Source organism: Dipodomys merriami, unplaced genomic scaffold, assembly GCF_024711535.1.
Source record: "Dipodomys merriami isolate MVZ:Mamm:240054 unplaced genomic scaffold, mDipMer1.0.p SCAF_120, whole genome shotgun sequence".
NCBI lineage: Eukaryota > Metazoa > Chordata > Mammalia > Rodentia > Heteromyidae > Dipodomys > Dipodomys merriami.
Window position 1 is genome coordinate 1,789,466 of NW_027202494.1, and position 20,935 is coordinate 1,810,400.

Genomic DNA, 20,935 nt, shown 5'->3' on the forward strand with positions numbered 1-20,935 from the left:
GGAGCGCCAGGAGCCGGCGAGGGAGGGGCCCTGGGCCAGACACCTGTGCCCGGCGCAAAGGCCTTGCGGCCGGCACGGGGTGGGAGGGCCGGGGATCGAGCGAGGGGAAGCTGGTGGAGTGGCCCTAGTCGCGCACTGTTCCCTGAGCCCCCCAGCCCTGCCCCCCCCCCGCACACGCAGACCTCAGGCACCGGTGGAGACGAACACTGGCTTTATTGGGGCCTGTTCCTAGGAGCGGGCTCCAGGCCTCCCCGTGGGCGTCCAGCTGGTCCGGTGACCCCCGCCCATTCGGCCGCCTGGCCGCAGCCCCGCCGCCGCCTCGCCCGCCTGGGGTCTCGATCGGCCGGGCGCGGCGCGGGGCGGGCGGCGCGCTTCTCCCGCCAGGAGCGGCCTCCCCGCAGGCGCCCCGCCGGCGCCCGCTCGCGCAGGCCGGCGCTCCTCCCCCGTCAGAGCCCGGGCGTCAGGACATGCGGCGGGCGGCGCGGGGCGCTAGGGCGGTTTGCGGGGCGCCTTCCTCAGCAGGGAGCTGGCCGCCGCCAGGGCCCCGCCCTGCACGAACCGCACGAAGTTGTCCCCGGCCAGGGGCCCGAGCGCGTACAGGCCCTCCTGCTGGGCGCTCTGGTAGGTGTAGGGGTCCACGTCGATGGGGTTCCTCTTGGCGCTCGGGGGCTGCGCGGGGTCCACGGTGAGGTCGGCGCCCGCCCCGGGGAGGAAGGACAGGTCGGGGTGCGAGCCGATGAGCACCAGCACCAGGGAGGTGCTGAACACCTGCTGGCCGCCCCGCGGGTCCCGGAACACGGCCTGGCCGCCCTCCTTGAAGAGCAGCGGCCGGTGCTCGGGGAGGCTGCGGTAGCCCTGGTAGGGGCTGGGGGACAGGATGGACTGCTCGCGCATCATCTGGTGCACCTTGTGGTACTCGGGGTACAGCATCTTGGGCAGCTGGTTGAACACCAGGCCCGGGTCCTCCACGGGCCGGCGGAAGGCGTGGATCACCGGGATGTTGTAGTGGCGCGCGTAGAGCACCGCGTCGGCCGCCGACAGCCCCGCGCCCACGATGAGGATGGGGTCCGAGGCGGGGGTCACGGCGCCCGCCCGCACGGCCGCCTCCAGGGCCGACAGCTCGTGGTGGACGAAGGGCAGGGCCTCCCCGGGGATGGCCAGCCGGGCCGGGCTGTCGAAGGTGCCCGTGGCCAGCACCACGTTGTGGGCCCACAGCGCGAAGGGCCGCCGGGGCCGGTCCTCGGCCGCCAGGAAGCCGCTCACCCGGAAGAGGGGCCGGGGCGCTGGGGCGGCCGGGCTGCCGGGCTCGGGCCCCTCCCACTCCACCGCTGTGACCTCCGCGCCGGACACGAAGCGGGGGCCCAGGCCCTTCCTGGTCACGTAGTCCTGGTAGTAGTGCGCCATGTCCCCCGCCGTGGCCCGGCTGTTGCGAAAGCCCCTGGGGGAGGGCGGGGGGGTCAGCAGGACCCCGGGGACCTGCGGGCCAGCCCCACAGAGCCTCCGTCCCCCCCACCCCACCTGTAACGTGGGGCCCGACAGACACCTCCACAGGACGGCTGGGCCGGCTCCTCCGCCGGGAGCCCCCAACGCCCGTGCCTCAGTATCCCCACTCGTGAGTGGCCCGGCCCGCACCTCACCACCGACCACCACGCCATGACCTCAGGGGTCAAAGGAGTCTGGGGAGGCCCCAGGTGTCCATGACACGTGTCCTCAGCCACCAGCTCTGCTACGTCACTGTATTTCCACGCAGTGAGCTGAGATCTCCCACTGGAGAGCTTCGGCGGGCCGGGCACGGCCCGGGGTCTGCTGTCCCCCTCGGGGCAAGAGACAGTGGCAGGATGTCCCCTGGCCCGCGGGTTGTTTGCGGGTGACGGGCCGTGACTGGGCCGTGACTCGGGGCAGGGTCCCTGCCAGCCGGAGCGTTCCGTGTTCCATTCCCGCGCTCCCCAGGGACCAGCATGAGGCCCAGTAAGAGGAGGGCTGCAAATGCCACTGCCCACCCCCCCTCCTTCGGGCCTGGGCCAGTCCTGTCCCTCCTCAAGCCTCAGTTTCCCCTTCTGCAGCGGGGAGGAGTGGGCAGATGGGTCTGCAAGGCGGCCTCACCTGCGTTTCTTCAGGATCCAGTCCTTGACGTCCAGGTCCGGCAGCCCCATCCACTGGCCCTGGCTCAGGGTCACCATGGAGCCCTCGATGGACTGCGTGGAGAGGCGCTGTGAGGGCCAGGCCAGGCCGCGCCTCCCGCACCCCCTCCCGAGCCCAGGGAGCAGGGAGGGGGGAGGGGGGTCGGGGAGGGAGGAGAGGAGGGCGGAAGGTAGGGAGCAGGCTGGCCCCTCCCTGCCCCACTCACATGCCAGGCCCCCCCGGGCGGGTTACGGCCCAGGACCAGGTGGGGGACCGCCCGCTCCTTCTGCAGTCTCCAGGTGAGGACGGAGTCCGCGTTGCCCCCGAAGTCCGTGTCTGGTCGCAGGAGGGCATCAAAAAGCAGGGCCACGGGGCTCTGGCTGCGGCCCTCAAGGCCTTCAGACAGGTACTCCAGGTCCTGGGGAGGTGGGAGGGTCAGTGGGGTCACCACAGGGGGCAGAGTCCTCAACCAAGGGCCTGGGGGCGGGGCCTGGGGGTCATCCCTGGGGGTCTGGGGGCGGGGCCTGGGGTCATCCCTGGGGGTCTGGGGGCGGGGCCTGGGGGCCATCCCTGGTGGAGGCCCTCCAGGAGCCCCCAGGGCCCCAGAGCACAGGCCCAGCAGACGGCTTCAAAGGGACTTGGGCACTCCCGGGACTACTTTGTCCTTGTCCCCAGCTGGGGGGTGGAAGGGGGCAGGGAGGGATGCTGCCCAAGAGGCCGAGTCCTGGACCGTCCATCCCTGCGGGCAGCGGGGCCCCGCCTCCCTGGTCCTTGTGGGTGTTGGAAAACAACCCTGACTTCACTTCTCTCCCACTCTGTACGCGGCCTTTGGGGGCCCCTGGGAACGAAAGCCCTCGGGGGCTTTTTGAGGGTGGGGTGCCTGCTCCCTTCTGCCCCACCTCCAGCCACACGGGACTGGTTACCTGGTCCAGGATGGAGACCCCCGGAGCCTCGGCGAGCTTCCTCTGCAGCAGGGGGTGCGGGTGGACGGCGTCGGGCCTGGCGTAGGGCGTGTGTCCCGAGAGCAGGTAGGACAGACAGATGCCTGAGGGGCCATTGCCTGAGGGGACAGGCAGGGTCAGGGGGAGCCGAGTAGGGGAGGCGCCTGGGCCGGAGGTGGGCCGGGCGTTCATCTTCACGCTTCATACAGGAAAATAAAACCTTGAAGCCTTTTCTGTGCCCAGCAGTGTGTGAAATAATGAGCAGAGTAGAAGTGCCGAGTGCAGGGGCTGCGTGAGACCCCCTAACAGCACGGTGCGGGGGAGGGGAGGGGAAGTGCTGTTCTTTCTCCCCATAGGAAAGAGACACACCATTCTTTTTCTCCGACTGAAGCGTAGGGGCACAGAGCAGGCAGTGATGGGCCTGCGGTCACTCAGCAGGCACCCGGCACGCCGGGCCTGGCGTCCTGAGGCCTGCCCGGTCACGTGGGTGGGTAGGCGCCAGCACGGGCTGCTTCGGGGCTGCAGCGAGGGGTGTGGGGGGGCGAGGCTGGGGTTTCTGAGCTGCCTCGGTGGCACCCTCATCCGGGCCATGAATGGGCCCCGCAGCCTTTTTCTAATCGCTCCCTTCTCGTCACACCCAGGACCTCAGCCACTTGCAGACTGGGGTAAGGAAAATCCCCAGCACCCTTTGGCTCCCGGTGGGAAGTGCCGATACTTGCATTCTGCCAGTGGCTGAGCCCCCCAGGACCCGAGGACCCCGCGTGGGTAGTGCGGCCAAGTCCTGGGTGATGGTGGGGCCCGGAGCGGGTGGGAGCCGGGCCTGCTCCTGGGGATCCCTAGGTCCTGTGTCAGCCTCCCTCCTCGGGGGGACAGAATGGAACGGCTAAGCATGACGCCAGCCACGCAGTCAGTGCCACACGCGTGCCAAGGGGCCAGGCCTGGCTTTGCCCAGCGCTGACCTCAGATGCCAGAGGGCACTCCCCCTCCCCCGCCCGACATGGCACTCACCGATGATGATGACAGGGAGAGGCGCTGAGCTGCTGGTGCCCAGGTGACCCTTCCTCTGAGCGCTCATGGTTGGGCCTGGAAGCTGGCCTGGGGTGGGGGGTGGGAAGAGGGGAGAATGGCCCCTGGGTGAGACCTGTAGCCCACCACCATGTGCCCCCTCCCATGTCCCCCTCTCCCGTCCCTGTCCCCCACGCCCCACAGGCAGGCGGCCTCCCTTCCCTCCACCTGCAGCTCCATCTTCACACCTCCACCTCTGTGGGGGACAACCACCCACACCGATCGTGTCTCCCCCAGGATGCCTGCTCGGCCCAGCCAGGAGCCAGGCCTCCGGCGGGGTCAGCTGACAGGCTCCAGTCAGAGCCGCAGAAATGAGAGTTCCAGCTGGGAGGCTGTTGAGGGGCACGGGGTGTGTGTGGCATTTGAGGGCGCTCATCCCCTGCACAGGCTGGGGCTGGAGCAGCCTGGGGCTGCTTGGGGAGATGGCCAGGAAACCTGTGGTCGCCGGAGCACGCGCGACCCCTGCTGGCCACAGGGACAAATCACTCAAAGTGACCCAAACAGGCAGAGTGAGTGGCCTGTGCCCAGCGGCTTCAGGCCACTGTCCCCCATCTCCAGACGCCAAGCCCGGCTGCTGCCTCACCCACCAGCCACGGACACAGCCCCAGGAGAGCACCGCACGCGCGGGGAGGGCCACAGCACTAGCGCGTGCCGTGAGCCGGGCGCTGTGCCCGTGAACCGGTGCAGACACAGACAACCTGATCCTGGCCACGTGGAGGGTAGCTCTGCTTCAGTCACCACGCCACTGGGCTGTCCCCTCCAGGCCCTCCAGGGCTCACCCCACACACACACGTGAGGGGGGAGGGGTGGATGCGGGGCCACAGTCTCCAGAACTTTCCAGAAGCCTCTAGAAGTGGGCCTTCCTGCAAACCCTTCCCAAGTCCACAGAACCAGCTGGAGCCAGTTGTGGCCTCTGACGTATGCAGGGGACTCGGTGTCCACCAGCCGGCAGGTCTGGCCGTCGGGACAGGCAAGAGAGCCTGGGTGTTGCCCCCTGGTGGCCGGCACGATGACCGCGGGCAGTAGTCCCGAGGGGCAGGGGCTGCAGACAGGAGTCCAGCCCACCCCCACCCCTCCCCCCACCCCCTCCCCCCAGCCCCTCCCCACCCCCTCCCCCCAGCCCCCCCCAGTCCCCCCCACCCCCTCCCCCCAGCCCCCCACCCTACCCCCTCCCCAGTGCCCGAGGTCCAGAGGGCTTTGAACAGCTCTTCACAGCTTGCAAGGGCTTTGCCTTAGCAGTCTCCTGAGCCAGCTGGATCTGAGTCAGGCTGCCTTGTTCCAGAGCCTTCTATGCTCCTCTCCCCAAAGTAAAACAGGTCCTGTCAGGGATGCCGCAGCCAGGCTGAACGTTCAGCACAGTGTGTGTGTGTGTGTGTGTGTGTGTGTGTGTGTGTGTGTGTGTGTGTGTGTGTGTGTGTGTGTGCACGGACATGTACATGTATGTGCATGTACACACACACTTTACTGCCCAGTCCAGGGCTGGCCGGAGGGAGGGAGACCGCAAGCATGTGGTAGCCATGAGGTGCTAGCCGGAGGGAGGGTTTATCACCAGCTCCAGATGCCGATGTCCCCAAGGCTGGGTGGCCAGGGCTGAGCTGTCAGAGTGCCCTTGCCTGCCTACCGCAGGTCCCTGGACCAGCAGCCAGGGAGGGCTTGGCTTTGGCCTTTGTCCAAAGGCCAAATTTCTATTTAACCCCCATGTCTCAGATGAGGAAACTGAGGCTGGGGGGCGGGAAGACTGCACTCCAGTGGGGACCCGTGATACCTCCATGGTGTGAGCCTTCATGCTCAATCCCCCATCAAATGAGTGTGCCGCCCTGGCCGCAGAGGCGGGTCGGGGCTGGTGGCTCGTCCCTGGGCAGGGCAGGGGACATGCCGCTTCCTGCCGGGGCTGGGCGCCAAGTCTGGTTCCTCCTGACCCCCGAGGGAACCCCCAGATGCCTGGACAGAAGCTTCTGGATGCCACACACATGAGGTCACCAGCCAGGCCGGACCCCAGAGGTTCCTTGTGAGCCCCCCTCCTTGGCCTTGGATGAACCCGCCACCCTGAAAGCCCGCGCGCCGCTCCCCCCGCCCCTCCTCGGCTGCTCCGCGTGGGGAAGCTGGGGCCATCCACTTGCGCTGGCTTGAACGCCCCTCTGATTGGCAGGCCTTGAGGGAAATGCTAACCTTACACGCTGCGGGCTCGCTGGCCACCACGCACACACCATGTGGCTGTTTATTGGGCTCTTCTCGTGGCCTTTTGCCCCTTTGACCTAAGACCCCCAGAACGCTGGGTTTTCTTGTCTCCGTGGGACAAAACCCCATCCACACGCACCTTCCGGTCCAGCCCCGGGTCAAGGCGCAGGTCACCAGCCCTGACCAAGCACCCGAGGGCCTGGGGCATGAGGAAGTGCCACCTGCCATTACTCACCTGGGTGAACTCTTACCCAGCTGCCTGCCCTGGAGCCCAGGGCTCGGGCAGCTGCCCCGGCGGAGGCCCCACCCCTCTTCCCAGCATCCCTCTGGGGAGGAGCTGAATGAGGGACCCTCCTGGTGAGTAGGGAGGTGGCGCCGGGGGAAGCACCTGACCCCGCCTCCTCTTTCCTGCCTGCAGCAGCTGGGGGCTGGCCGGTGCCGGCCGGGGACCCAGATGTCCCGGGTGGGCCTGCTCGGGCCTCTGCGGGACGGGGGAGGGGGACTGCCGCCTTGGACGCCACGCCAGTCCTGCTGGCCGGGCCACGGTCCCCGCGCCCACAGCCCGGCCCAGACACTCACCTGTCGGGCAGTGGGTGGAGAGGGACGGGCCCCGGGCTGGACGGGCACTTGCAGAGCCAGGGTCGGGGTACCTGCTGCGGGAGGAGGCGCAGGATGCCCCTCGGCGGCGTGGGATCCCAGAGGCCGGGAGAGGCCAGGAAGCTGGGGTATTTCAGGGAAGGAGGCGCGGCGGTGGGCGGGGCCAGGGAACTTTCATAAGCGTGAGTCAGCAGGGGCCCCTGGGTGAGTGAACTTGCCCCTGGGTCCTCTTAAAGGGCCCCTGCTGGACTACCGCCAGGGGGCACTGGCCCTCCTTCCAGCCCATCTCCCCGCCAGTCAGCCCCTACCCTGCAGCTGGGACCCTGAAGGAGGAACCAGTGACCCCAAAAGAGCCAGTCTGGCTCAGGCCCTAAGGGACATGAGAGTCCCTTAGGAGTCAAGAGCCGGAAGTTGGGGGGGTCCTCAGCTGCCTCCTCCCACCACCCACTTCCAGCCTCCGGAGAGAACACCAACAGGCACCAACCCATGGCGGGAGATCCCAGCTCCACTGCTTCCTGGCTGGAAGCTCAGGACCTGCGTCTCCCCATCCAGACAACGGGGCTGGAGGGGGGTGAGGGTGGAGGGGGGCACAGACGCCTGTTCCTCCTCCTCGGGCATGCTGGATCATGTCCTCATCCCTGCCCTCACGGGCATGGTTTGCATGGGGAGATGTGGGGGTGTCTGCTGAATTCTGGGACCAGAACCACACTCAGCACATAGTAGGTGCTCCATGTTTGCTGGACACGGGGAGGGGCTTCCAGTCCTTTGTACCATTCTCTGTGGTGGCCATGGTTACGCTGTCACCTGTGCCCAGGGGCCTGGGGGTGGCCCCCGGAGCCAGGGCTGGCTGGGAAGGCCAGATCTTCACTCTGAGAACAAGCTTTAGGAGGAATCCAGACACCCAATAATCAAGGAAATAACACTGTGACGCAATTTCCTAAAAACCAAAATAAATACCAATAAAACCAAACCCCAAGCTAAAGAAAATATTAACATGGGTTTCGGCCCCCCCCCCCCGCGCCCCTGACATGCCAGGCCGGGCCAGGCCATCTCTGAGCCAGTCCTAGGAGGAGAGGTCAGGACACACGGCCCTGGCCTCCTGGCTTCAGCAAAGAGGTCAGGGGCCTCAAGTTCATGGACCAGATCTGCCTGCCCCCGCCCCGCCTCCCCCCCCCACTCCTGCCGCCCCCACCCCTGCAGGCCTCAGGTCACAAGGGCACCGTGCTGGCTTCGGTTTGTTTTGCCTCCAAGCTTGGTTGGATTTCTTGTAAAGGCCTCAAAATTCTCCATCAATTGAGAATGAGGAACCACGGCTCTGGCTGTGTCATGGCACAAAGCATGCAGCCGTGAATCCGAGCTGTAACGTGGGCTTGGCTCCGTGGGCTCCACAGAGCCTCGGTTTACCCTTGGCTGTTGGTGTGCAGAGCGGCACGGCTCACAGCCTGCTCGGGGCTGCAGCTCTCTGGCTGGCTTCTAGCCCAGGGCAGGCGTGCTGTGAGCCCCCCCCCCCAAGCCTGTATTCCAGCTGTGACTTCTGCCCAACCTCCCAGACACTGCAGGTGCCTCACACACACCAGGCCCCCCCCCAGGGGAGGTGGGCGGGATGGGCGTGCAGTGGTAACGGAGCTGGGAGCTCTCGGCGCCACGCCACCCACAGCTCCTGGCAGCAACCTGCCTGTGGGTTTGCAAGTGTAAACTGAGGCAGAGACTCTCGGACTCTAACCCTGGAGCACCTTGGCTGCTGAGGGGAGGATGGTGGGGGGAGGGGCCCCCAGGGAGAGCGGGAGGGAGGCCTCGCCCCGGGGCTGGCCTGAGTCCCCCAGCCTGCTGCTGCTACTGTGTCCCCTCAGCAAGATCAGGACGGTGCAAACGGTGTGGGACAAGTGTGGACTCTCTTCTGGTGGCCTTGTTTACAGGGACATTATTGCACACTGAAATATCACATTGTTTGCACAGTACACAGCTGAGATGAAAACATACAAAAGTAGGTAAAAGGATGGTGGCCCGGGGGCGCCGAAGGGGCAGCCGCAGAAGGGCCTCCGCAGGCTGACCGTGAAAAGAAAACAAGAAAAAGAAAGGAAGAGCCGGGCGCTGGTGGCTCACGCCTGTAATCCTAGCTACTCAGGAGGCTGAGATCTGAGGATCATGGTTCAAAGCCAGCCCGGGCAGGAGAGACCATGAGACTCCTATCTCCAATAAACCACCAGAAAAACGGAAGTGGCGCTGTAGCTCAAGTGGTAGAGCACTCGCCTTGAGCTGAAGAGCTGAGGGACAGCGCCCAGGCCCAGAGTTCAAGCCTCACGGCCGACCAAAAAAAAAAAAAAAAAAAGAAAAAAGAAAAAGAAAGGAAGGAGGCTTTGCTGGGAGCCTGGCCTTTGGTTTCTCCTACGTGGTCTGATTCTCTTGCCTCGGTCATCCCGTGTGTGGAAAGCTGGGGCGTGTCCCCTATATGGAAGGTCTCCACCGGCCCCTGAGCTACTGCCTCACAGGGTCTGCTGCTCTTGGATCTGGAGCTCCACGCCAAGCACGTGGATTTTTACTTTAAAAGCTTGGTTCTGGGCTGCAGGCCTTTGAGCAGGAGTCACCGCAGAGCCGGCGCTCCGGTACTCTCAGTTCCACCTCTCAGAGTGTGGCTTCTCTGCTTTCTCACGACTGGATTCTCAGCTGAGAGTTACCTTACAACATCTTCTCTTCGCGGTTTCCTACGCAGGCAACGCCATCCTGCAGTCTGCATAACCTGCCGTGGCTGCCCGCCCTGGGAGCCTCACTGGGGCACGCCGCCTGGTGAGCTCGGCGGCACGTTTAGTCCACGCACCCACCTCGTGTGGCGTCCGTGATCGCCTGCTCCCCAGCCAGACCAGGCCGGAGCCGCGGGGTGCGGTTGGGGCCGGTTGGGCGCAGCCAGGATCCTGACCCCACCGGCCCCGGGTCTGGCATGCAGGGACCAGCCCTTCCGGCACCTGACACACAACTAATATTTGTCCAGGGCCATGCTGTGTACAGAGCCTCGGCCCATACACCCCACTGATGTTTTTAGTAACGACTTTACTGATGAAGAAATACCCACAGGGCCAACCAAGGCCATGACAGCACTGGGGAAAGAGGAAAAGGGGGAGGGGAGGGGGAACAGAGAGAGCAGGGGGTCCCACAGCCTGCCTTCTGGTGGCTTCAGGGGGACCCTGGGTCCTCAGGGGCCAGGCCGGCAGGGGAGCAGGCAGCCCCGAGAGCCACTGGAACCCCTGGACACAGACGTGGGGGCGGGGGTCGACGGAAGGCCCGGCCCCTCCCATCATGGGCATCTCAGCCTGCTCCTCCCGCAGCCCAAGCTGGAAATGCCACAATAATCAAGACCCTTGGGATCAGGTGACTTCCGGGAGCCTCTCGGCACAGGTGGCCTGCGCGGGCCACGCCCAAAGGGAGATGTGAAGGGAACGGCAGCCACAGGGCCGGCGGGCGAGCGTGGAGTTTGAGCTCAGGACCTTGACCTCAGCAGGAGCGACCTCCACCTGGGCGGCGCCTCAGACCTTCCCCACAGGCTTCCCTGCTCTTGCCCGGGTCGACCTTAGACTGTGATCCTACCATCTACTCCCAGGTGGCTGGGATTGCAAGCATGAGCCACATGCCTGGTCCTCTTTCTCCCTCTCGAAAAAATATCAGCAGATAGCAATAGTGGAAAACAAAGGTTCCATTACGGTATTTTCACCTGCGCCTGTAATGAACTCCCCCAGCCTTCACCCTCCTCTTACTGCCGAGTCTAACCCCCTTCCCACCTCTCTGGCCCCCTTTTCTTCCAGAGTCTTCCCGGAAGACAAGCAGATTATGAAACTGCCCTGTGCGGGCTGTGGACGGGAGCTGGAAGGGAATCTGGGCAGGGAGGACGCTGGATGGGTTGCTGGGGACCAGGAAGAGTAGATTTTTTTAAAATCTGATTTCCATGACTTTGGTATAATTAACAGTAGTTCTGAGAGAAGACGATGCTCTGTGCTGTGCTGTGTTCAGCACACATGCCCAGCACAGGCCAAGACAGAGCCATCCCAGCCCGGTGAGCTGCATGGACGGCTTTGTCATCTGCGTGTGGACTTTCCTGGTGGGCTCCCCAGGCCTTTCTGAATACAGACCGTGGCACATCATGAAAGCCCCCGCCCATTCTTGGTGGTGGCGTGTGTGCGTGTCTGCGTGCGTGTGGAGTCAGGGCCCTGCAAAGCGTTCGCTGTGTGTCCTTGGACAAGCTATCATGCATCTCTGAGCCTCCTTCTCCTCGTGTATAATATGGGGGAAGTAGCCGTTGCTGGCTGGTGGGGACTGCTCACCACCCACTGCCTCTGGGCACTTGGGATCCGCTGACCTGCCTGTCAGGTTCCCGCAGGCCCGTGGCGTGGTGGCAGCGGCAGTGGACTGCGTGGGAAAGGCAGGTTCCCAGGCCTGCCCTCCACGCTGCCCTGAGTCTCCGGGGTGACCGCTCGGTGCGCCAGAGCCCGACAGCAGCGTAGGACTGGAAGCCCTCCAAGGCCTCACCAGAACCGAGCTCCATCCTGTCTAGGGCCCCAGCAAGCCCCAGAGGAGTGTCCAGCACGGGCCGAGGCCCCGGGGGCCCAGCCGTGCCCCCCCGCGCACCTCTCCACCCAGGGGCCTCTTCCGGGGCCTGTGCTAGGACCGACCCCGGAGCTGGCCGGAGCACGGGCTTCCCTTGGCTCGCGGCACCAAGGGTCCTGCTGGCCACCGCGAGGGTCAGCAGGGCAGGGCCAGCGCCCCTCCCACGCTGGATGACCCGGACGCCAGGCGGCCTCGCCTGTCCAGTCCGACGGCTCCACACCCAGGCTTCCGGGCCCGTTCACAGGCTGTGACCTGCTCTGACCCAAGGCCACTGCCTTGCGGAGAAGCCCCAGCGGGGCTGTGCTCTCTGGGACCCGGGCCTGTTGCTCATTGCTCACCTTTTTGCTCTAGCCTCCGTGCTGCTTAAAAAAAAAAACCAAAGTGTCCCTGTTTGCTGCTCTCTATGGCTTTCATGGGGTGGGGGGAAGGGCAGCCGCTCCCAGAGCTGTTCCCCTCTTCCCGAGCAGCTGGACATCCCAGGAAGCAGCTCTGGGCTTCTGGAAGGAGGCAGAACAGCCCCGATCACCCCGTCTTTCCCACAGGGCCTGCCCTTCCCACCGGCCATCCCCACTTCCCCGCCGCGCCCCAGGCGCCCCCCACACACACACCTTGCCCTGGACAAAGGTCTCCAGGTCCCTCTCTAGCCTGGCACTGTTTGCAGGAGCAGAAGTGGCAGAGTGACACCCCAGCTCTTGGCTCCTCGGGAGGAGAGGGCCAGGAGTGCCCGGAGCCTGGAAAACCTGCACGCGTCTTGGCTGCCCTGGAGAGTCCTGGGCGCAGGCAGGGGCGCTGCCGGCGGCCGCGGAGGCTCAGGGAGAGCTGGCCGCGCCCTGGCCTGCCTGCAGGCTCCCGGTCTAGCTGGGACTTGGTGATGGGCTGCAGCTGCGGAACAACACCTCCTGCTAAGCCCTGGACAGCCGGCTCCTCCCAAACAGCCCCGATTCTGGTACCAAGTCCTGCCGCTCCTTCCCCTCCTCCCTCACCCCTGGGGCTCAGAGCAGGTTCTGTGCTTGTTAGCAGCACCTCAATGGACAGCCACCAGGGGACTGAGCCAAGCGTCTGGCCGCCAGCCACCCTGGAGCACGGCCCCTGCCCAGCTTCCCAGCTCCTCTCCAAGCTGAAGACATACTTTCTCTTCTCTCTCTTTCCTTCCTTCCTTCCTTCCTTCCTTCCTTCCTTCCTTCCTTCCTTCCTTCCTTCCTTCCTTCTTCCTTCCGTCCCTCCTCCTCTATCTTCTCCTCCTCTTCATCTTCTTTGTTGTTTTTGGTGCTGGTTCTTGGGTTTGAACTCAGGTGCTGTTCCTTAGCTTTTGTACTCAAAGCTGGTGCTCTACTACTTGAGCCACAGCTCTACTTTTTGAAGTCTCATGGACTTTCCTGCCCGGGCTGCTTTGAACTATGATCCTCAGATCTCAGCCTCTTGAGTAGTTAATTTGACAGGTGGGAGCCACCGGTGCCCAGGGGGACACAGCTTCTTTGTGGGTGCTTTGCTCTTGGAGGGGCTGAGATGTGCTTGCTCTCCACTGACGTCACCCCAGGCTGAGGCCGTGCGGCCTGGGCTGCTTCCGGTGAGTCGCCATGGCAACCGGTGCTGTCCCCACCGTCCCGGCCATCCTCTGTGTCCCTCACGCTCTGGAGCAGCCTTGGCTGGCTGCATATGGAGCTGATCTGCACGTGCTCTGCAGGAACCGTGCACAGTGTGTGACCCTAGGTGGCCCAGGAGACCCACGGTGAGCAAGGCCAGGACAAGGCGCCTTGTCGGCAGGACCTGACAGGCCCAGCAGCCTGGGCCTCATTCTCCCGTGTCTGGGAGCCTGCCATGTGGGCCTTGGTGCCAGCCTCAGGCCCAGGCAGGCCCAGGCAGGCCCGGAGGCGTGCCGGCTGGATGGATAGGCGCAGACGGCAGTGGCTCAGACCATCCTCACCTGTGGGTGACTCCAGCGTGTGGGCCACGCACGGGGCATGGAGGCCGAGTGCTCAAGGGGCCGGCGAGGCCCTCGCTCCGCCCACGCTGCTCCCACGTGTGTCTGCGCAAGGATGGCTTTATCTGACCCAACTCCAGGTCGCCACAGCCTCTTCCTCCTCCTAATGCTGCCCTCCATCCTCCCTGATCAGCTGGGCAGCCCTGTCTGCTGGTGGGGGCCTGCCCTCCCCGTCCCGGGCTGACCGTGGCTTTCCTTCTCTGCAGCAGCGCACACGTCCTGGGCACCTCCTCCCAGTGACACCTCACCTCCTAGGCAGACACGCCGGCGTCCAGCAGGAAAGTGCCCCCCCCAGGGGCACCCGACAAGAGCTGGGAGGCATCGGCTTCCCCTTGAGACGCAGAGGCCTCTGGGGAAGGCCGAGAACCTGCCTCCTTTATGCCGCCCTGAAAAGTCCCGCACAAGGCGCCGCGCTGAGCGGTGGGCTTCCAGTGGGGAGCCCTGCCCTGGGAGAGATGGCAGCCTGGTGCAGAGATGACCGACGTCTGCCGGAGGGGGCTTGCTGGGGGCTTGCTGGGGAGGGAGGCGGGCTGCCCGGACCCCCCACCCCACACCTCAACCAGGCCTGACACGGAGCTCAACAATGACCAGAGATTTCAGGACAGCCCCGAGAGCAGGCCCGCCACCCGGCACTGCGGCTCCAAAAGCCACATGCCCACGAAGCTTGGCCAGGCCTTGGGCATCTGCCAACTTGTCCGGTGCATGGTGCAAAACGCCTCGTGGTAAAAGCTCTCCTGGAGCTGGCCTGATCTCCCCTCATTCATTCATTCACTCATTCGTTCGTTCACAAGGCTGGAACCAGGGGCTGAGCGGTGCGATCTTTTACAGGGGCCTGCGAGGAGGTGGTGCGGCTGGGCCTGCCCCTGGGCTGGCCTTGCATGAGCACCTGGTGCCCACACTTCCCTAACGCGGCTGTGCCAGCCCAACCAATGCGCCTGTCGGCTCTTCCAGCACGGGCCCCATCCAGAACGCTGGCCTCTCCCGGGCTTGGCCCCGGCCCCACACCCGCCCCTCCCCGTGGACGCCGCGCTCCGGCCCTGACCCTTGCATCGCCTGCGGTGTCCTCACCCCTCGGATGCAGTCAGTAACTTCAGGACACACGCGAGTCTGGGGTGTATGGCTGTCGGTCTTGAGGTCTCCCTGCAGGCCCCCGCACCCTCTCCGTTAACCCTTGGCTTTCACCCCGATGACACTTTGGCCTGTTCTTGATGCTGACACGGATGGAAATTCACATGGAATGTTCTCTCGGCTTCTTCTGCTCCGTCGTGTCCAGGCTGGGGGCCCTGCCGCCGTCTGAGGACGCGCTGGTGTGGTCCTCTGTGTCCGCGGATGGACACCCAGCTCTTGGAAGAATCCTGAGCCAGGCCATCTGCGTTGCTTTAGGTATTTGGACATCTGGACGGGACCCACAGGTGGGTCACACACGTCTGCGCGGAGCCTGCTGCCTCCGGCCTTCCGCAGCCGTTTAGGAGCACCCTTGCCTGCTCCGTGCCCACCGGCCTTTCTGCATGCCAGGCTGGCCCGGGCGCCTTGCCAGATCTGCCCTGTGGCTGCTCCGCCTTGGGGGAAACACTGTACCGCAGAGGCTCAAGGCCCCACCAGCCCGGCCTAGCTCCTCCATCTCTGCTTTTGCCCCTGGCCTGAGCCTCACCGAGTGGTTCTGGGAAGCCCTGCCTCCTCTCTGTTCTGCACAGGCTGTCCCTTGTGCCCAGGGCAATGCCTCCTCAGGCTCCTCCTGGGCCCCATGGCCTCCTCGGCCTGCAGCTGGCAGCCGCGGAGGGTGCTGTGTGGTCAGGGCAGGGGTGGCAAGCTGTTATCGCCAGCCATGTCCCCAGAGCCAAGCGGGACCCACCGCAGGCCCGTGGAGACATGCAGCAGAAACGGGCCAGGGCCGACGCCGTGGCTCATGCCTGTGATCCTAGCTACTCAGGAGACTGAGAGCTGAGGAGCTCACTCAGTTCAAAGCCCGTGATCTACAATTAACTGCCCCAAAGCCAGAACAGAGTAAAAAAGCTAAGGGACTGTGCCCGGTCCTTGAGATCAAGACCTAGTACTGGCCCAGAATGAAATACAGGGCAGTGAGACTGTGCCCTGTGGGCACATGCCAAGGCCTAAGTCCCATGTGGCAAAGTGCACAAGTACAGCTCTACAAATGGGACCTGGATAGACACGGGGCCTGCCCGGACCTCTGGGGACCTGCCCAGACCCCTGGGACCTGCCCGGACCCCTGGGACCTGCCGGGACCTCACGGGACCTGCCGGGACCTCACGGGACCTGCCTGGACCCCTGGGGACCTCCCTCAGGCCTCTCTCTGGGTTTTTTCTTCTCTTTCCTGGTTTTTGGCCCTGTCCATTGTTTTTGCCTGTTCCTGATGCTGGCGTACATGGAATCACGGAGAATGTTCCGGCTGCATTCTTTCCCCTGGTGTTGTCTCTGAGACGCAGCCGCATTCCAGACCTTGTTCAGCCTCTTGGGCCCGAGTCCCTATGTCTTGACATCCGGCCTTTTCCTCGGCCTGTACCTGGTCCTCTACCATCCAGAACTTTTCTTGCTTCCTGCTTCCTTCCTCGGGCCCGGGGCAGCTGTGTGTGTAAATGCCTGATTTCTTCCTGTGCTCAGCAAGGTGTCCTTGATGTTCAGGATATCAGCACATTCTTGAAGTGCGCCAGCCCCGGCCCTGGCCTGGGCCACTCACAAAGCTGCTGGGTGTGTGTGTCTGTGGTGTGCGTGTGTGTCTGTGTGTGTGTGTCTGTGTGTGTGTGTCTGTGGTGTGTGTGTGTGGCCACTCACAAGGCCGCTGGGTGTGTGTGTGTGTGGGGGTACTGCAGCCTGAACACTGTTCCTTAGCTTTGTTGCTCAAGGCTGGAGTTCTACCGCTTGAGCCACACAATCACTTCTGTTCTTTTGGTACTGGCTGGCTTTGAACCGTGATCCTCAGACCACAGCCTCCCGAGTAGCTGACAGGCGCGAGCCGCAGGCGCTCAGCTGGGCCCTGGTCTTGGGATGCACTCCGGGGGAGGCCTACCGGCCGGTCGGCAGCCTGAGTGGAAGGTGACGCTCTTCGAGCACCAGTACGTCGTCCTTACTCTGGAGAAGTGTGTGGGGGCTGGCTCCGGGCTGCAGGTCGCGGTGTGCACAGCGCCAGGCTCCCGTGCAGAGCCCTGCTCGCCGACAGCGGAGGCTGGGGCCCTGACTCTCCAGCCCGCCTACCCACTCTCTCCCTCCTTCCCAGAGGCTGAGCCGGCCGCTGCTCCCAGGTCCCGGCGGCCTGACTTCTGGCAGGGGTTTGCTCTGGAGGGGGCAGCCGGAGGGGGGAGGCAGGAGGGGAGGGTGGAGAGGGCTGGGGGAGCAGCCGGAGGGGGGAGGCAGGAGGGGAGGGTGGTCAGGTCTGGGGGTCAGCCCGAGGGGGGAGGCAGGAGGGGAGGGTGGACAGGGCTGGGGGGCAGCCCGAGGGGGGAGGCAGGAGGGGAGGGTGGTCAGGTCTGGGGGGCAGCCCGGGGGGGAGGCAGGAGGGGAGGGTGGTCAGATCTGGGGGGCAGCCCGGGGGGGGAGGCAGGAGGGGAGGGTGGACAGGGCTGGGGGTCAGCCTGAGGGGGGAGGCAGGAGGGGAGGGTGGTCAGGGCTGGGGGGGTCAGCCCGGGGGGGAGGCAGGAGGGGAGGGTGGTCAGGGCTGGGGGGGTCAGCCCGGGGGGGAGGCAGGAGGGGAGGGTGGTCAGGTCTGGGGGGCAGCCCGAGGGGGGAGGCAGGAGGGGAGGGTGGTCAGGTGGGGGGGTCAGCCCGAGGGGGGAGGCGGGAGGGGAGGGTGGAGAGGGCTGGGGGGGGTCAGCCCGAGGGGGGAGGCAGGAGGGGAGGGTGGAGAGGGCTGGGGGGGGGTCAGCCCGAGGGGGGAGGCGGGAGGGGAGGGTGGTCAGGTGGGGGGGTCAGCCCGAGGGGGGAGGCGGGAGGGGAGGGTGGAGAGGGCTGGGGGGGGTCAGCCCGAGGGGGGAGGCGGGAGGGGAGGGTGGAGAGGGCTGGGGGGGCAGCCCGAGGGGGGAGGCGGGAGGGGAGGGTGGAGAGGGCTGGGGGGGCAGCCCGAGGGGGGAGGCAGGAGGGGAGGGTGGAGAGGGCTGGGGGGGCAGCCCGAGGGGGGAGGCGGGAGGGGAGGGTGGTCAGGGCTGGGGGGCAGCCCGGGGGGGGGAGGCAGGAGGGGAGGGTGGACAGGGCTGGGGGTCAGCCCGGGGGGGGGAGGCAGGAGGGGAGGGTGGTCAGGTCTGGGGGGCAGCCCGAGGGGGGAGGCAGGAGGGGAGGGTGGTCAGGTCTGGGGGGGGGTCAGCCCGAGGGGGGAGGCAGGAGGGGAGGGTGGTCAGGTCTGGGGGGCAGCCGGAGGGGGGAGGTGGGAGGGGAGGGTGGAGAGGGCTGGGGGAGCAGCCGGAGGGGGGAGGTGGGAGGGGAGGGTGGAGAGGGCTGGGGGGCAGCCCGGGGGGGAGGCGGGAGGGGAGGGTGGTCAGGGCTGGGGGGGGCAGCCCGGGGGGGAGGCAGGAGGGGAGGGTGGTCAGGGCTGGGGGTCAGCCCGGGGGGGGAGGCGGGAGGGGAGGGTGGTCAGGTGGGGGGGGTCAGGTCTGACAGCAGCTCTCAGGGGCTGTGTGCAAAGCCTGAAGATGCACATGAGCAGGGCCAGCTCCGAGTGAGCTGTGGGAGGCAGCGTGGGCACCGTGTGGGCCCGGCCCCCTCTCCCTTCCGTCCTACGGAGGGGATGCCACAAACCGTCCTGAGACGGGGAGCCAGCGTGGGGAGGAGCCTGTCCTGCTCTAACGGCCTGTTAACCTCTTCACAGCAGGAGTGCTGGGTCGGACTCACACATCTAAACCCTTCGCAATCCTCCCTGGCTGCTGGAGCTCAGCCTGGGCCAGGCTGGCCCCGTCTGGCTCTGTCCCCGTCTGGGATGGGGTGAGTCCTGGCCCTCTCCAGCAGCTCTCCCTTTGTCCCATGGCCTGGGCGGTCCAGGAGGCAGGCCGTACTTTTTTTGTTGTTGTTTTGTCAGTCTTGGGGCCTGAACTCTGGGCCTGGGCGCTGTCCCTGTGCTCTTCAGCTCAAGGCAAGTGCTCAACTGCTTGAGCCACAGCACCACTTCCGGTTTTCTGGTGGTTTACGGGAGATGAGAGTCTCACGGACTTTCCTACCTTTGAACCGGGATCCTCAGATCTCAGCCTCCTGAGTAGCTAGGATCACAGGTGTGAGCCACACCCCCATGGCCACACATTTTTATGTCTGTTTCTTCTCTGAAGAAAAGATCCGGACACCACCAAGACAGGTGACCTTGAGCAGAAGAAGGCTTGATAAAGGAGACCACAGTCCCCTGAGGGGTTGTTAGGCCCTGGCCAGAGCTGGGGTGTGTGTGTGTGTGTGGTGGATTTAGCCATGAAAGCCGCGCTCTCGGCCTGGGCCTTGCAGGGATGGGGAAGGCGCAAACCGGCTGGCGGGGCCACATGGCCACACCTGCCTGTGGCAGTGGGGAAGCTAGGCCAGCCCCAAGGGGGTCACCGCGGGACGACGGCGCACAGCGCGACGCGCCACGTGGGAGTGAGCTGCCCAGAGACGGGCGTGAGCGAGGCGCTCGAGCTGAGGGGCCCGGGCGCAGCGTCCACTGTGGCAGGCAGCGGGGTGGCCAGGAGGTCATCCCGGGGTGAGCCTCACAGGCCCTGCCTGAGCGGACCCCCGTGCCAACGGAGCCGGCGCGCACCGAGAGCCAGAGGAACAGCCGTGGCCGCCAGGGCTCAGGGGCCGGCCCTCCACGGAGGAGCAGGGTTGCCAGGGCCCTGCTCCAGGGCCCTCGGACAAGGCGCGGGTGCTGGCTGACCATCAGGCGTGCGGGGCCTCCATGAATCGTGCACTCGAGCCCGTTTCACAGCCTGGTCCTGGCCACAGCACTCACAGAGACCCCACGAGGAGCAAGCCGGCCCGCCGGCTCCCCGGAGACCACAGACAGCCTTCCTCCTTCCAGGACCGGGGAGCCGGCCGCCCCCCTCCCTGGCCCCTCCCCGGCCCCCGGCCGCCTCACCTGATGATGGACGGCCGGGTGCGGCGAGGCGGCAGAGGTGACCAGCTGGTGGGGGAGGAGCAGGTGCAGTGGAGCTGGCCGTCCCCCAGGGGACACTCCCCCCCCCCCCAATTTGATGGCAGGGGAGCCGGGAGACAAGGGGCCAGGACGGCCTGTTTGTTGCATCACAAAGTCCTGCACGGGTGCCTGGTCAGTGAGGGCAGGCCCCCTCACGGCCACCCATCCCCACAGCTGAGGCCTTAGGTATCCACAGCCCCAGAGATGGTCCCGGCACGGACCAGAGAACTCCACTGTGGGCAGCCTGGCGCAGCGGGGGGGGGGGGGGCAGGGGGGAAGAGAGGCCTGAGCTGTGGGAGGAGGGGAGGCGGCGGGCATGGGCAGCCCTGGCATCCTGCACCAGCTGAGCTCCCAGAGCCAGGGCTGGCTCTTTCCGCTCCCCCCCCCCCGCCCCCCCCCCAGCACAGGCCTCGGGCCTGGGCTTTCCCGCTGGCCCGCAGCTCAGGGGCAGACGCAGCAGCGCCACCTAGGGGCAGCAGAGGGGACCGAGCCGGGAGTGACAGCCAGGGCCAAGCACATGCAGGGCCGAGACCCGAGACCGGTGTATGGTCAGGAGGTCCAGGGGTGCGGGATGAGGCACAGCTTTGAGAGGCGGGGTGGGTGGCTGGAAAAGGTCTTTTCACATCCCTTTCATCCCAAGCAGGGATAGGGCTGGGGTCAGGGGTCTGAACAGCACCAGTCAAGGGCGGCTGGGGGCTGCATAGGCCTGAGCAAACCAGGCCCCCGTGGCGTAAAGGCTGCTCTGGCCACCCCTGCGGAGACAGCCCGGCTTGGGTGGACCTGGCCCGGGCAGGCATGGCACGGGCCGGCCACCGGTGCAGACAGGCTCCTCCCGGTGCTCACAGCGGTGCTCTCTTGCCAGACACCACGGCCGGACTCCCAGATAAGCGGGGCTGGGGGTGGGGACAGGTGGGGCTCTGGCCAGGCCCCAGGGCCCTGCTGCTAGGCAGTCTTGGGAGTGGCTGTGGATCTGAAGAGCAGAGCCCTGTGCGCCAGGCATGTTCCATGCACGTCGCTGCGGCAGCGCCAGGATCAGCAGAGCACCGCGCAGGCACTGCACGACTGAGGGTCTCAGCCCCACGGGGTGGACCCCTTTCAGGAGCTGCTCAGAGACTTGCAGCGCCCCCAAGTCCCTGAGTGCCACAGCCCTGGACCTTCTCGTCACCACCCTTAGCACCCAGGCCCCGGCCGTGGGAAGGCAGCCGGTGCGCTCAAGCTGCCCGCGGTCCCAGGACTCAGCATGGACCCAGGGCATTGTGGAGGTGGGTGGGGGACACACAGAGGGCCATTGGTCTTTGAGACCTATGCCAAAAGCTGAGAGAAGGAAGATGGTGAACGAACTTTGCGTTTTGGGGGAGGGGGTCT

General features: G+C 65.9%; 1 protein-coding gene across 4 annotated transcripts; it reads right to left on the reverse strand.

Moving 5' to 3' along the window:
- Positions 1-362: 362 nt before the first annotated feature.
- On the reverse strand, positions 363-19,609 carry LOC138823541 (oxidative stress-induced growth inhibitor 1-like). 4 transcript variants are annotated; one of them, XM_070016924.1, is made up of 6 exons: positions 19,514-19,609; positions 4,071-4,157; positions 3,045-3,181; positions 2,348-2,539; positions 2,104-2,195; positions 363-1,438 (listed from the first exon to the last, which is right to left on the reverse strand). In XM_070016924.1, exons 2-6 carry the CDS (start codon positions 4,135-4,137, stop codon positions 490-492), a joined length of 1,437 nt encoding a protein of 478 aa, XP_069873025.1. In that variant the 5' UTR covers positions 4,138-4,157; positions 19,514-19,609; the 3' UTR covers positions 363-489. The 4 variants fall into 4 exon arrangements, with proteins under 4 accessions (XP_069873025.1, XP_069873024.1, XP_069873023.1 ...); XM_070016923.1 differs by lacking the exon at positions 19,514-19,609 and adding an exon at positions 9,578-9,704; XM_070016922.1 differs by lacking the exon at positions 19,514-19,609 and adding an exon at positions 6,885-7,052.
- Positions 19,610-20,935: the final 1,326 nt, after the last annotated feature.